Genomic DNA, 16,306 nt, shown 5'->3' with positions numbered 1-16,306 from the left:
ATGTTCTGAGCTGTGGCTGCAGTGCTCAAGAAAGTTTCAAAGGTCTGGAGGAAGACGCTATTAGAAGCCTTGTTTAACTATTACAGGATTAGTTACAGACTTTGTGATCCATAGAGGGTCTGGGTTATGTTTATGACTGACACACTGAGGGGGAGATCTTTCAAAATGTACGCATGGATGTGTAGAATTAAAGGAATAGTGGATGTGTCTGTACTTCCGCAATGGCACTTGCTGCGGTATAGTCCAGAAAGTGAGATCATTGATTATCCAGGCAGGGACTACACACGTATTTTACTTTCTGTGTATATCTGTATCTTTTCCCATGATAGACTTTGTTTTGGCAAAGGACAAACATACTCATAGCAAGTGGGGTATGTTCTAAAGTTTCCTGGTTTAGACTTGCCCATTGTGACCATATCATGTGACTCCTTGCATAATCTAGGATATGGAACTTCTCTGAATTACTTCCTGCATCATGTCTAATAGCTGTAGTTGTTAACAAAGCTTACAACTTGCAGGGATGAAAAGTCTAATAAGGCATTTTGAAAGCTGGTCAAGGGGCAAAGTCTCATCACAGCTAATATGTACTTCATTTTTAATATAAATTTCTCTAGGCTTAATTTCCAGTGACTGGAGTTTTGTATACCGGATTGGAGACCACTCTATTCTGTTTCTCTAGGATAGTCTGCAAAAAGCAGGATGACTGAAATTTTCTCCAAGATCGTCTTGGTACTAGGTCCCTCTTTAAGGCTAGTAATGAGCTATCATAACCCTGTAATGCTTCAAATTACTCTAGAGTTTCGTGTTCCGGGAAGTTTAATATTTAGACTGATTCAAACTCAGAAATGACATAACACTTGGTCACAAACCAGTATGAAAAAGCAGGGATATAATTGCACTCTTGAATGAAGCAAGTTAGATGTGTAATTCTGCCTAGGTCATCCAGCATGAGGTTTCATTTCAGAAGCACCTCTGTCTGATGTCAGGCTTTTTTTTCCATCAACAGGCCCATAAATTGATAACATAGTTAAGTTATTTATCAAAATTGTGGAATTCAGACATTTTTCAGGGGTGCATTAACGCTCCCTGTAACCCACTGCTAGTTTAGAACTTTGGAGGAAATGGCTTGCTTTGGCTGAGAGATTCCAATTTAGAAGAGACAAACCCAGGAGTGTGTCTCCAGCTGCATCTGAGGGATCACTTCTGGCTCCAGCACGCCTTGACTCTCTCCTGTTAGTCCATAGCTGAGTGGAACAGAGGAGGACCCAGGCAATATCTAAATACAGGTAGCTAATGACCTCAGTTACTGCTTTACATCTGTTCTCCAAACTTAGTGGTTATTTTCTTAAATTTGCATTTCAGTCAATTAAGGCTGACTTTATTTTTTGTCTAAATTTCAGATGGTGTTGAGAATGATTTCAGGATATCACAGCAAATGGAGTGCTTCAGTATGGGCAAACAGAACTCAGGTATATTGTGCTATTCCAAAAGTTTCTTAAATCCAGTCCTGCAAAGTTGTCTTTTGTTACCCTGCAAGGATTTAGCTTGAGGTTGATTATACTGAATTCCAAATAGTCGCACTTATTAAGTGTTACACAACCTTCAAGGTGTAAACTAGGACTACAGACTATGACGTTTAGACATTACCTGTGCTTTTAATACCACAAAATTTGTATTGCTTTTAATAAAACTCATTCCCTAGGTTTGTTACAGTACGGAATCTTTGGACCTTGATACAGGGTGTGTTTCTGCTCCACTAATATTTTCACTGGGCTGCTCTGAACACAAAATCTACACAAGTCTTCCAGAATCAGTTGCAACAAGTCAAATGCAAGTCACCTAATCTCTTTAAACCTATGTGATATTTTCCATTCATGCACCTAAGGATTATTTTAACCTTATTTACCCCTGAAATAATCAGTTGCTCATTTGTAAAACTGTATTTATTTCTTCCTTGCATTTGGCCATGCTGAAATTGTAATTCTGGACAGCTGATTTTGTGTATTGATTTTACAGTAACTAGACAGCTATTGTAAGTGACACCCAGTATCAGACATTTCTGTTACATTGTAGAGGATTTTTTCTACTCTTAAACACAAAAGAAAGCAAAGACAAATATTAAAATAACAAAGGCCTAATGGCACAAAGTTAAAATAACTGCATCTTCAATAAATAGAACTCTAAGCCAGGAAGGTAGCTGGCTTTAGTGGAGGCTAATTGAGGAGAGCCTCCTACTTGAGTCCTCTAGATGATAGCTATTGTAATATTAGACAGCAGATAACACCCCTCTAAATGCATGTAAGAAGCAGAGAAGACCCTGGAGATATTTGGCAGTATTTGTTTCCTTCTTTAAACCACTGTCAACCAGCCGTCCTCTCAGCTTAAACCAATCCGAATAAATGTCTAATAGTTCATAATGAGGTATTAGTGGGTATTTACTTTCCAGGACTCTGCTAATCTCATGTCGCACCAATTTGTAACGTAAGAAAGAGCCTGCAAGAACGAAATGCATGATCACAGAGCACTTCGTTTTCACCAATTAGCAAAACCCACCAGAATTGGACCGTAACATGACTCTTACTCTAATGTTAGTCTGTCCTGGAATTATTTTGGTTGAGCTTTTACAGTGACATGCTCCTAAGCTTTGCCTAAGGTATGCCGCACTCCTAGAAGGGATACGGTACAAACACATCTTCCCTGCTCCTGACTCCATTATAGAATCATAGAATCATAGAATAGTTAGGATTGGAAAGGACCTTAAGATCATCAAGTTCCAACCCCCCTGCCATGGGCAGGGACACCTTACACTAAATCATATCACCCAAGGCCTCATCCAACCTGGTCTTGAACACTGCCAGGGATGGAGCATTCACAACCTCCCTGGACAACCCATTCCAGTGCCACAGCACCCTAACAGGAAAGAATTTCCTTCTTATATCCAATCTAAACTTCCCCTGTTTAAGTTTTAACCCATTACCCCTTGTCCTATCACTACAGTCTCTAATGAAGAGTCCCTCTCCAGCATCCCTATAGGCCCCCTTCAGATACTGGAAGGCTGCTATGAGGTCTCCACGCAGCCTTCTCTTGTCCAGGCTGAACAGCCCCAACTTCCTCAGCCTGTCTTCATATGGGAGGTGCTCCAGTCCCTGATCATCCTTGTGGCCCTTCTCTGGACTTGTTCCAACAGTTCCATGTACTTTTTATGTTGAGGACACCAGAACTGCACACAATACTCCAGGTGAAGTCTCATAAGAGCAGAGTAGAGGGGCAGGATCACCTCCTTCGACCTGCTGGTCACGCTCCTTTTGATGCAGCCCAGGATATGGTTGGCTTTCTGGGCTGCAAGCACACACTGCCGGCCCATGTTCATTTTCTCATCAACCAACACCCCCAAGTCCTTCTCTGCAGGGCTGCTCTGAATCTCTTCTCTGCCCAACCTGTAGCTGTGCCTGGGATTGCTCTGACCCAGGTGTAGGACCTTGCACTTGGCATGGTTAAACTTCATGAGGTTGGCATCAGCCCACCTCACAAGTGTGTCAAGGTCCCTCTGGATGGCATTCCTTCCCTTCAGCGTATCAACTGAACCACACAGCTTGGTGTCATCGGCAAACTTGCTGAGGGTGCACTCAATCCCACTGTCCGTGTCAGTGACAAAGGTGTTAAACAAGACCGGTCCCAACACAGATCCCTGAGGGACACCACTCGTTACTGGTCTCCAGCCGGACGTTGAGCCATTGACCACAACTCTCTGTGTGCAGCCATCCAGCCAGTTCTTTATCCACCGAGTGATCCATCCATCAAATTGATGTTGCTCCAATTTAGAGACAAGGATGTCGTGTGGAACAGTGTTGAACGCTTTGCACAAGTCCAGGTAGATGACATCAACTGCTCTACCCCTGTCCATCAGTTCTGCAGCCCCATCATAGAAGGCCACCAAATTGGTCAGGCAGGATTTCCCCTTAGTGAAGCCATGCTGGCTGTCACCAAGCACCTTGTTGATTTTCATGTGCCTTAGCATGCCTTCCAGGAGAATCTGCTCCAGGATTTTGCCAGACACAGAGGTGAGACTGACTGGTCTGTAATTCCCCGGGTCATCCATTTTCCCCTTCTTGGAAATGGGGGTTATATTTCCCTTTTTCCAGTCATCGGGAACTTCACCTGACTGCCATGATTTTTCGAATCTGATGGCCAGTGGCTTAGCAACTTCATTTGCCAGCTCCTTCAGGACACGCGGATGGATCTCATCAGGACCCATGGACTTGTGCACTTTCAGATTTTTAAGATGGTCTCGAACCAGCTCCTCTCCTACAGTGGGCGCAAGGTCTTCATTCTCACAGTCCCTGCATCTTCTTTCCAAGACTTGTGTGGCTTGGTCAGAGCCTTTGCCAGTGAAGACCGAGGCAAAGAAGTCATTCAGAACCTCAGCCTTCTCTGAATCCTGTGTAGCCAGTTCTCCTGAGAGCTTCCTGAGGGGGCCTACATTCTCCCTAGTCTGTTTTTTATTTGCTATGTACTTGTAGAATCCCTTCCTGTTATCTTTAATACCTCTAGCTAAGTTTAATTCTAACTGGGCCTTAGCTTTCCTAACCTGGTCCCTAGCTTCCTGCACAACATCCCTGTACTCTTCCCATGCTGCCTGTCCTTGCTTCCACTTATTATAAGCCTCTTTTTTCAATTGAATTTTCCTCAGCAGCTCCTTATCCATCCAAGGAGGTCTCCTGGCCCTCCTGCTGCACTTCCTTCTGGTTGGGATGCAACACTCCTGAGCTTGCAGCAGGTGATCCTTGAATATCAACCAACAGTCTTGGGCCCCTCTGCCCTCTACGGCTGTGTCCCATTGTCGTGGTTTAAACCCAGTCAGGTAATTCGTTCGCTCACTTCCCCCCCTTTCTTGCCCTCCCCCTGCTCTCGGAGGGACGGAGAGGAGAATCAAAAGAATGCAACTCCCACGGGTTGAGATAAGAACAGTTTAGTAACTAAGGTATAACACAAATCACTACTGCTACCACCAATGATAATAATGATAAAGGAAATAACAAGGGAACAGAATACAACACCTCACCACCCGCTGACCGATAACTCGCCCCCCAAGCCCGACCAAGCTCCGACCGATACCTCCTCCAACCCTGCAGTCTCCCAGCCCTTCCGGCTAACTCCCAGTTACATCCTGGGCATGACGTGCTGTGGTATGGAATACCTCTTTGGTCAGTTTGGGTCAGGTGTCCTGTCTCTGCTTCCTCCTGGCTTCCCCTCCTCCCTGGCAGAGCATGAGGCTCACAAAGTCCTTGGCCAAACCAAAACATCTCTATCAGCTCTGTTCCCGAGCCGAAAGTCAAAACACTGCACTGCACCAGCTACCAAGGAGGAGAAACATGACTGCTACTGCTGAACCCAGGACACCCATGGAACCCTCCGAAGCAGGTTCCTGAAGAGGCCAAAGTCTGCTCTTTTGAAGTCCAGGGCAGTGAGCTTGCTGCACGCTCTTCTCACTGTCCTGAGGATCTCAAATTCGAGCATCTCATGATCGCTGCATCTAAGACTGCCCTGGAGCGTCACATTTCCAATGAGCCCTTCCCTGTTGGTGAGCACGAGGTCAAGCACGGCACCTCTCCTTGTCGGCTCCTCTATTACTTGCAGAAAGAAGTTGTCTTCTACACAATCGAGGAACCTCCTGGATTGCTTGTGCCGGGCCGTACCGTCCTTCCAACAGATGTCAGGGTGGTTGAAGTCACCCATGAGAACAATGGCCTGAGAGCATGAGGCTTTTCCTATCTGTCTATGGAGTGCTTCATCCGCAGGTTCTTCTTGATCAGATGGTCTGTAACAGATCCCCACAGTAATGTCTCCCATAGCTATATTCCCTTTAACTCTGCCCCACAAACTCTCTGTGGACTGCTCACCTGTCCCCAGACAGAGTTCCATACTCTCCAGCCTATCCCTAACATAAAGGGCAACTCCCCCTCCCCACCTGCCAGGCCTTTCTTTCCTAAAAAGCCTGTAACCTTCCATTCCAACACTCCAGTCATAGGAGCCATCCCACCATGTTTTTGTGATGCCTATTATATCATACCCCCGTAGACGTGCACCTTGCATGGGTATCTTGCACCTTGCCTATCACCTGGTCTTTCCAAAAGCCCTTCCCATAGCATTTATGCAGCACAAAACTGGATTCATACATCTGCTTTGTAGCTGAGGCCATTCTGTGACCACTTTCTTGTGCAGCTGCATAATTGGGTGCCTTCTCCATAAGCTATTTAAGTCTTTTGTTTAAACTGGGATTTCTGAAGAGCTGCCCATCAATAGAGTAAACTAGTGATTTTCTGTGAATCGCCAACAGCACTGAGATAGTTTCTTTTTATTAGGAGGATCAGCAAATCTCTTAGACAGCTAAAGGACACAAGAGATAACTTTAGTTAAAGACCTTCTATTCCCCTGCTTGATATTAGGTTTTTCTGCAGCACCAAAAAATCCAATCACACTCAGCCCTGAAGCAACATCATCCCGTCTGACACAATAGCTACTAAAATCTGGTCATTTCTGCACTACGCTGAGATCAAAGCTGTGCAGAGTTTCACAGCAGGGCTTCAAAAAAAGTTCCAATGTGCCAATAATACCCTAGTCCACTGCCTATAAATGGAGGAAATCTCTTCTACTTTCACCTACACATTTTTTTCAATTTCCTTAATTCCTAAGTAGCCCCCTATATGTTTCAGAAAGCTTGGAGATTACCAAAATTACTATGAGAGTTAGGACCCAGAATCATGTTGGCTTTCAGTAGGATTCAATATCTAAAAGGCCTCTGAGTGCCTACATCTGGTTCTATACCAGGGTACTTAGGCCTTGGTGTCACTGCTATCCTTTGTGGCACACATGGGTACAAGATGCCCAGAAGTTCAGGGTCATCATTGCTTGAACATAGAAATGCTTGAATAATGCAGGTATCACTAAATTATAATATAGCATCCCCTTAACTACTGATGAAAATTTACAGAGTAATATGTTAATACTGTCTATTATACTGCGAGGATGGTGAAAGGATAGGTTCAGCTGAGTTGGTGTAGCAAGAGTGCCCCTCCTGAGTTAGATCCACAGAGGGACACCACAGAAGGATAGATAAACCTGACTTCAAACATCATTAGCTGCATCAATTCACTATATTTAAATAACCATATTACTAAGCCCTTACTGACTGTGATGAAATGCTCAGCAGTTCCTGACATTAATTATGAGAAATCGACACAGGAGAAAACCTCTTGATCAGACTTTTCTACCACAGGAGCCTGGTGCCCATCGTGTAGTGTTCCCCCCTCCTATATTTTTCTTTGATCAAGTGAATATTTTTTTCAAGGACTCAATGAAGGCTGAATGAGGCCAAGACACTCAAATGCCTGAGGGCATGTGAAGCAGGGCTATAACAGGGGAGAAAGGTAGGCAAAAACAGGTTTTGTGCCCTGTATTCAAAGGCTGAAGGTTAGAGCAGTCCAATATTCACCCTGGATGGCCTTCTGAGAAAGGATTACTTATTACACAGGGATGTCTTGCCACAGCGCTTCCATCTTTCAAGCAGGCCTTGTGCAGACAATGCAAATGTGCCTACTTACACTGCTCAGGTTTAAGAAGTTTGGTAAAGGAGAATGAGTCTCTCTGAGCGTTCAGAGAGGAATCTACAGAGACATCTCATCACACAGGCTTTTCACAGGGGAGCACACAGTCTGTTAATACCTTCAAACTCATCATAAGAGAAACTCCAAGCTGGTCTCTTAAATGCACACCAGGTCAGTGTATTCCACACTGTGATCTCCATTCCAGACATAGCAAAGCATTTACATAGATCAGGATAACTTATACTAGCAGTTGACACACAACTCTCACATAAGCATCCACAAGCAAATATAGGGCATAAGATGCCATGGAAAACATTTTTGGCTGTGGCTTGTCACCCCACAAGGTGTCAATAATGTAGCATTTCCTACTGTTGATTTATCCTGCTCCCAAATCATCACTAACAGGTGGAATCTCACCACCATAAAACCTGGTGTGATGACTTCGGCAATCTATCTAAGTAGCAGAAGGAATGTGAATATTTTAGCAGACCCTATTTTACATCTGAAGCGTGGTGCAAAGTGTTGAAGAATACAGCTTTCTTAAGACTAGCTGCTTGTCTTAGCTAAGTATGTTGAGATATCCTGGTAGGAAAGAGACATTGGTGTAAGTATGATTGCTTAAATTGTGAAAGATCCTGAAGTGGCTACTTCCCAAGGGCCAGGCTGTAGTGCTGTCTGGAAGAAGGTGCAAGGCAGAAATGTCTTTCAGGAGTCCAGCTACCAGCAGGGGCACTGAATCACTTTCAGTTTTATAAGGCACAAAATCTGTGAGGCTGGTTCTACACAACAAGCCCCAGTGAGCACAGAGAGCAAGGAGCTCTCCCAGGGCTTTGTTCACACATGTTGCGCCAGAAGGAACAGTAGAGGCGCTAGGGCTTCTGCAGACAGAGCTATATGAGCAGAAAACTCCATTTTGTCAGTACTGGGAGAGGAGACACTGTCAGTTCATGAGAATATTGGTAAAATCATTTAGGATTTAATACGGTTCATGTCAGATAAAGTAGTGTCAGATGAGTGGTGAGGTCAGTTTGTACTTGCTTCCATATCAGCTGCCTGGGTGCCAGCAATGAATCTCTATGAGACCACGGCTGCAGAGAGAATTAGGCTATGGGTGGTGAACACTACTAAATACTTGATAGTATTACTGTATTGAGGAAACACTTCCCAAAATGCGGAATATCAATCCTAAATGCCCCATGCCATGACAGTGCCAATCACAAAGCATATTCCTTATTCATTATAGTGTGTTTGACTGACCATGGACATCAGGTTAGTGGACATCTGTATGAGATGCACCAGTAAGGCTGGTATACTGTGCAGACTTTGGAGATACGGCATCATTCAACTTTGTCTGAGAAAAGGGACTTGATTTCTTTCAGCCTCATGAACAACACTTGGTGGTCTGTTACTTCAAGTGATGCTCTACTCTCCCTGGCTTTCTGAGCACGAGCTGGCAAGTATCAGAACTGCAGGTCAGAAGAGAAATTTGGACATAAACTGAGCAGCTGGAGGAGGGCAGTTTGTCTCTCACTGCACTTCAAAGTAAGTAAATGGAAGGTTAAAGAGAAATAGACACACTGGTTCATACCCTGAGGTTATCAAGGATAATGAAAATTGTGTTGTGTGGTAAATTGTGGTACAATTATATATTCCTGGAGTTAATTCAGAAAGGGGTTAAATCTTTCAAAGGGAAAAATGGCAAATTAAATTAAAATCCAATCAGCAGCATCACTTGTTCTAGACCCAGGGAACATGCTATACTACGAGAGCCTGAAAATGGCAAATGACAGTTAAAACCAAATTTAAAAATAGCAGGGAAGTATTAATAATTATTTATATTTTGTATGGCTGAGCCAGGTAGAAAATTACTGGGGTTTTGTTCCTAAATCACAGAAAGTCTGTTCCACATAGTCCCTGAGTTTTGTTATGAGCTGAAGAGCTAGATTCATGACTCTGAAATCCGTCCAAGCCATAGATCTGGAAAAGCTGACACCATGGCGCATCCCACAGAGAGAAAGGTTGCTTTCTGAAAAACACTCAGGAGGCAAGATGACTAACCAGAACTTGAGGCAAAATTCAGAGAACAGTTATAAGAAGAAAAACATTCCCTCTCTAACACACACACACAAATCCCATAATAGATGAAACAGTTTTAGGTTCTTTTCCTTCGTTCTTCATTCTTAGTCTCCAAATGCCACCAGCTGTGGAGGCAAGGTACTGTTTCCAGCCAACAACAGCAAATGCCAGTTTCATCCGAAATCCCTATGGATGCCATGAGATGGAGGGGGAAAGTGGTCTCTACCTGGCCAACACCAAACTGGGCTTGAAAATCTCACGGGAAAGCTTTCAGGAAAGCTGTCCTGCAGTAGCTCTGCTATCCTATATTTTTATTCAGTAGAATATTTCGCGTTTGGTGCCTTCTCTTTTTGTCCGCGTCACTTTATCAGGGACACCACAACGCGGGCGGGTGCTGGCTACCCGGTGGGCGGCTCTAGCAAGGAATGGTGCCCTCGGCGGAGGTAACCCACCACCCTCTGCCCCTCAGTGTCCCGCCGTGTGCCGCGGCCTGGAAGGCGGCCCTAGCGAAGCCCCCCACGCCCCTACCCCGGCGAGGAGGAAGAGCGCCCTTGCGAGCTAGCTGGGCGGGCCGCAGCTGCCCTCCGCCTCCCGGCCCCCCGCCGGGCGCTGGCTTTAAATGCGGAGCGGAGCGGCGGCCGCGGCGCTCCTCGCCACCTGTCGCTCCCGCTGTCGCTCTCGCAGGCGGCCGCCGCCATGGCAGAGGCTTTCTGCGGCACCTGGAAGCTGGTGGACAGCCAGAACTTCGACGAGTACATGAAGGCGCTGGGTAGGTACGGCCGGGCGGCAGCGGCACGTTCAGGAGACCTGGAATTTTACACCGCCCTAAGAACCCTAAAATAATAATTAAAAAAATCCCCCAGCTGCCAGAGGTGTAGGTAAGGCGCTAGCAGGGGCGAGGGGGTATGGGCGGCTGTGTCCTTGTCAGTGGGGTTACATCGATCCGGGTCATCCGTCCGGGGTGTGTGTGCGTGCGTGAGAGCCCCACTGCCGCGGGGAAGACGGCGGGAGATGTCCCCCGGTTAGGGACAGCGTCTGCAAGAAGGGCAAATGCTGCCTGCAGGTAAGCTGGAAACAAGCAACCAAACAAGAAATCGTTACAAGGAATGCTAAGGAACCGAAATCCTGAGAAGCAGAAGAGAGAAGTGATTGCCGCCCGCTCCGAACTCTGGCAGGCCGTGCCACTGCTCTGGTTCCTTGTCAGGGCCCTTAGAGATGAGGGAGGGCTCAGAGCTACAGCTTTCTGTGTATAGAGGAGAATCTGTGGATACTTTAGGTAAGGGCATAAGCGAAGCAGAAAGTAGCTTTTCACCGTGGTAGCTTAAAGCTGTAGAGCAAGGGAAGAGATTTCTGTACCTCAATGTGTAGCAGAAAAGATGTAAAAAAACCCCAATGTCTGATGGACTTCTCTTTTTTCCCCTCGATGGTCTAGGAGTGAGTTTTGCAACACGGCAGGTGGGGAATATGACTAAACCCACTGTGATTATCAGCACTGAGGGGGACAAAGTAGTGATCAGGACTCAAAGCACTTTCAAAAACACAGAAATCAGCTTTAAACTTGGAGAAGAATTTGATGAAACTACCCCCGATGACAGAAACTGCAAAGTAAGTGAACTCTAGGGTTGCAAAGGCCTCATTTTCTTCTCCCCGCCCCCGCGGCTGTATCTTTGGAAGGGTCAAAGGAAAAAAATGTAACTGTGTTACTGCCAGTTGTAGCACTGAAGGACAGGGAAATAAAAGACAAGGTTGCATCTTACTTGCCTGCTCACACTATTCCTTGTCTGAAACAATGGGTTATCCCCCTGCCTACCTTCCAGCCTCCAACTGTGTTAGCTGCCTGCTTTTCTTTCAATCCAAATACCATTTGGCATAACTTTTTCCCAGGCAAAATGGGGAAATGCCTTCTTCCCAGCATCTCTGGGTGCTTAACATAAATGTTATCCCAAAGCACAAGCTGAAACAGTGGTTCTTGTGAGGCTAGAATGAAAAGGAAACAACTTTTTTCATCCTTTGACACAAACGAGAATTGTATGGAGCTCATGCTTAAAATGAGGATGATTCATGGGCTTTAAAATGGCTGGGACTACTTTATCATTCTAGATCCACATCCATCTATTGGAGAGAATTCAATAAAATAGTGCGAGCTGAATGTGTAAGCAGAATCCCAAATACCCCAAACAAATGAATGCCTTTGTGTCTTTTGCTATCTCACAGTCAGTTGTGACCCTGGATGGCAACAAGCTAGTGCATATACAGAAGTGGGACGGCAAAGAGACAAACTTTGTAAGAGAAATCAAGGATGGCAAAATGGTAATGGTAAGTATAAAGCTCACTGATCATTCACATACACTGCTAACACTTCTCACTTATATTTATCTTGAGCTTTATGAACAGGTAGTGTTACTTTCACAAATCCTTAAACCAATTGGTACGAAAAGCTAGCAGAGATTTTTTTCAAATATTTGTTTTGTTTGCTATCTTGTTTTACTGACAGCTAAAGCATGGCTAGAGGTTGTAGGCAGGCCACCCTCTGGACTTCCAGAGTGTATACGTTCTTCCTAGAAATTGCGTAAATGCCCAGCAAAAGGAAAAAAAAGTCCTGGTGAGCTGAAAAAGATACAAAGTTCTCGATAACATAGGCAGTGATCAGTTGCTAGTATTAATTTAAGTTCTTTAAAAATTTGGTTTATATATGCACACATAAATAATATTTAATTACACAGAACAAATGTTTCTCTAGGAAAATAAAACTACAATATTGCAGAAGTTAACAGCATTTAGCACTCTTGCTAAAAACATAAGCATCAAGCACTCTCGTTAAAAACTACAATAAAAAAACAATTCTGTGGAAAAAAAAGTCTTGGCTTAAATTTATGTTCGTTTCCCGACTTTTCAGAAACAGCAGTATGGGGTGAATACCTGGTGTAAGTTATTATCTTACTGTTCAGGGTGGTACTTCTCATGCTTATTTTGGGCACTTTCAAAAATAAAACTCCTTCAGCTATACTGACCTATTCGACTTTGCTGTTGGAGACAGCCAGTTAGCTTGTTTTCTAAATACTTCAGAGAGTATCTGTATGGATTGAGATTTCCAAATGATTAAAAGCTTAAAGCATACTGTCAGTGCAACACTGTGACAAACAGTTTAAGGAAAAATACATGCTTTGTTTTTGGAAACAGCTGCATGCATATACAGAAAACTTTCTTCCTTCAGAATTTGAACACAGTGAGATTCATTCTTCCACTTCCGGAAATACCTCCAAAATCACACATTGTAGTTACTGTATTTACTATAGTTACACAGCAGCAGCAACTGAAACACTTGGTAGTTCTAGCTACATAAGTGCACAGAATACATGTATTGTAATACCAGGCTCTTCTTAATTATATGCCTACGCAAAATAGTATAGAATATAGATGTAGAGGACTTGGAGTCTTAGATAGCACATCTTGCAGTGTGATCAGCTTTCAGAAAACAAGTGTTAAGTCTGTATTAAAACAATGCTATATTTAAGAAACTACATTCATGAAAATTAGAAAAATTGAACAGTCTTTTTAGTTGCCTTGTAAATGTGCATTATGGGCTTCCTGGAATTAAAAATAGCAATGAGAAAGTTATGTTTATGATGGGAACCATAATGAAGGTTTTGCCTGTTTTTCATTTAAAATATCAATAACCTAGACCAATCTGTGTTTCTATAAATAAGATAATGTAAACCAACCCTGATCTAAAATTGACTTCTTAATATGTGTTATTACAGAAAATGGTCCACATCTAACGTGTCTGTCTTTTCCTTGGACTTGCAGACTCTCACTTTCGGTGATGTGGTTGCTGTTCGCCATTATGAGAAAGCATAGAGTTTACCTGACCTCTGTCCAGATGTTACTTCTGCTGGATGGATTAATGTACTGTCCATAATCAAACGTAGCTAAAAAGCACATTTCTGGCATGAAAGGTTAATAGTTTGAGGGATGTGTGTTGTTTTTTAAAAAAAGAACAACTTTATGCCATCAAATTGGTGCGCTTGTCCTGTCTAGTGAAATAGGTTAAACTTGGCATTAAATTTCTGAAACACTTGCCTTTTTTTTTTTTTTAACAGTAAATTGAACATATTTGAATTGTTTTGGAATGCTGATCAAACAGAAATTAAAAAGTTTTTTAAACCTGTGCTCCTTTTGCATTTAATCTGATAAGATTTCAGTGTTCTGGAGGGAGTTGTTTCAAGTTTCTTCTTCAGAGTTAAACAACAGAAAAGGATTTAGTACACAGTGCTGCAGCAGCCTCTCTCTTTCTGGTGTTGAGTACATGGGAAATTAAAAATTGCCATGCTTTACTTCAGTGACTTCTTTTTGCTGGAGAAATTTAAGCCCCTGTCATTATATATGTGGGCAGAGAAGAGAGAGCCTCAAGCCAGTTTCAGCTCATGTCTTCACTTGGAACTTGTTACCCAGTGCATGTTAAGGTCAATAGCACCCCGTAGTTTTGGTTTTAATGGTTAAGAGAGTTTTTAATTTTTTTGGTGGGTTTCTTTGCTCATATATAAAGGATTGATGTAAATCAAAGTGAAAAGATTGAAGAGTTTCACAGGGTGGGAGGAAGGGACCACCATGATAAAGGGCAGGACTTAGGGAACTTGAGATACAAAGCTTATCTTTCATCAGGATCTAGAGGAGTGGGAAGAGAACAAAGGGAAAACAAAAGACAAACTTTCTGAGATTCCCCTCCCTGAGCTGTAGTTTCCTACCTAATATGTACAGGAGATGACAGTTTGCACTGTGAGCAACTTAAATAAAATGCTGTTTGAAAGAGATAAATGAAAACCTTATTCCTGAAGAATATTTCCCTGAAAGACCAGTGTGGGAAAAACTGCCTTACACTTCAGATTATTAGGAATAAAGAAAAAGGTTGCTGGCAGCATGGGTAAGATTGTTTGGAGTCCATGCTTTCTGACACACTGATTTGAGCAAACCACATGGAGGAGGTGTAGCTATTTACCACCTTCCAATCAAAGGCACAGCTGAGCTGTGTCTTTAGTGAGTCAGCATTTTGAGGGTTTGTGGCTGCAGAGGGGTATCCCTCCCAACTTCCCAGACCTAATACTGTGCTGTGCCATCCTTCACATCTGCTACATGGTATCTTGGAAAATGGCTTCTTGATTCCCTGGATAGCTAGGATGACATGGGTACCTTGTCTCACTCATAAAAGTTTAGGCATAACTATGGCACCTAGCCAATGCAAATACAAAATTTAATGTTATTACATTTACTTTTTCACAAAGAAGCTGCCTGAAAGGAACATCCAAGTCTGTTTTCTCTTGTGGGGAGCACTGTACATCTAGAAGACAGAGTCCTTAATTCTGAACCATTATAAATATGGGGGCTTCGGTAGATATTAATAGTTTTTAATATCTACGAGTTAACTTTTTTCATTGAAGAAATGAAGGGTACAACTTGTTACAGTGGTATGAGGAGTTGCAATCTCTGTGTTCTGTGCTGCTTCAGTTGCTGTCGTGCAACTTATGTTTAAACAGCATGTTCTCCCCTTGGGTTTATCAGCTCATTTAATCCTTAGCTTCAGTGCCCAACACAGCTTTCACCTGCCTCCCGTCTGCTGCTGCCTGTTCTCCCATGGGTGCATTCACCACATGACTGTCCTTCCCAGTGATCCCGTTCAGGGAGGAGCAGCTGCTTTTCCTTCATCACAGGGAAACCAGACTTGGATCCCTGGTACTGGCATTCATCTTCACAAGTGATTTGTGTGATCATGAATAAAAAAATATAGTAAATATGAGGAAAGGAATACACAGACACTGTTAAGACTTGGTTTATTAATAAAAACTGAATAGTAACTATTTTACATTTCAGTTACATTTAAACAAAGGCTACTTTTCTCTACATATATATGTTCTATAAGTCACATGAAGCCATCCTAAAGTTTCTTGGGGAAGTATTTTGCTACTCTAAAGATAAACAATACTAACATCAAATTAAATAAGGGAACAGTAAGTGGAGAAGTGGTGCTTGCAAAGTGCCTACAGCATTGCTCAGAGGAGTGGAAAAGTGAGGAAAATGCAAATACACAGGACTTCCAGCCCTGGAAAGCTGGTCAGAACAGAACAGTGAGCAGTAGGATGTTTGAAGGCAGCCATGGGATCCATGATGTCACTATCGTGGTCTGCTCATAAAACTGACACCGCGTACTCTTCCTCTCTGGAAACTACTCTGACTTCAGCAATGAACAGCCACTCTGCTACCATGAAGCCTTAACAATGGAAACCCGTATTCACAATACACCTCAGCGTTTTCCTTAAGAGGTATTAAAGGTGTACTTGATCATTTCAGCAGCAGTTTACATTTTAAAGCATATTAAGTAACCAGGATCCATTATTACAGGTATACTTCAGGTCAGAAACGCTCCTTCCTAAATATGCCCCAGACCTGCTCGGGGCAGCTGTGCCGCGGGGCTCACACTGCAGTCAGTTTCGCACCGCCAGGGCCACAGCTGGCTCGGGAGGCGGGAAGAATTTTCAGCCACAGGTCCCAGCCGCTTTGGAGAGCCATAACCCCTTGCTGGAACCCCAGGGCCCGAAGGAACAGGCCCGCTGAGCACCACAGGCCGAACGGGG

The 16,306-nt window shown here is 43.6% G+C and overlaps 1 protein-coding gene and 1 long non-coding RNA gene across 2 annotated transcripts; both read left to right on the top strand.

Moving 5' to 3' along the window:
- The first annotated feature begins 871 nt into the window (after positions 1 to 871).
- On the top strand, positions 872 to 9,209 carry LOC130599247 (uncharacterized). The gene is made up of 3 exons (XR_008972197.1): positions 872 to 1,286; positions 1,401 to 1,469; positions 8,984 to 9,209. It is a non-coding gene; the product is annotated as an uncharacterized LOC130599247 (long non-coding RNA).
- A 1,089-nt stretch (positions 9,210 to 10,298) lies between these two features.
- Positions 10,299 to 13,849, top strand: FABP7 (fatty acid binding protein 7). The gene is made up of 4 exons (XM_057409495.1): positions 10,299 to 10,449; positions 11,113 to 11,285; positions 11,895 to 11,996; positions 13,488 to 13,849. The coding sequence occupies exons 1-4, from the start codon at positions 10,377 to 10,379 to the stop codon at positions 13,536 to 13,538; spliced, it is 399 nt and encodes a 132-aa protein (XP_057265478.1). The 5' UTR covers positions 10,299 to 10,376; the 3' UTR covers positions 13,539 to 13,849.
- The last annotated feature ends 2,457 nt before the right edge of the window (positions 13,850 to 16,306 follow it).

The sequence above is a fragment of the Pezoporus wallicus genome, unplaced genomic scaffold (genome assembly GCF_028554395.1).
Source record: "Pezoporus wallicus isolate ANWC-B61680 ecotype Strahan unplaced genomic scaffold, APGP_CSIRO_Pwel_v1 contig_3817, whole genome shotgun sequence".
In the NCBI taxonomy this organism is placed as follows: domain Eukaryota; kingdom Metazoa; phylum Chordata; class Aves; order Psittaciformes; family Psittacidae; genus Pezoporus; species Pezoporus wallicus.
The sequence above is the reverse complement of the archived record's forward strand: the minus strand, read 5'-3'. Positions and strand labels throughout refer to the sequence as shown.

Coding starts and splice junctions, on each gene's coding strand:
- FABP7 (XM_057409495.1), top strand. CDS start 10,377: ATGGCAGAGGCTTTCTGCGGCACCTGGAAGCTGGTGGACAGCCAGAAC. Junction 11,286..11,894: donor CCGATGACAGAAACTGCAAA/GTAAGTGAACTC, acceptor GCTATCTCACAG/TCAGTTGTGACCCTGGATGG. Junction 11,997..13,487: donor AGGATGGCAAAATGGTAATG/GTAAGTATAAAG, acceptor TTGGACTTGCAG/ACTCTCACTTTCGGTGATGT.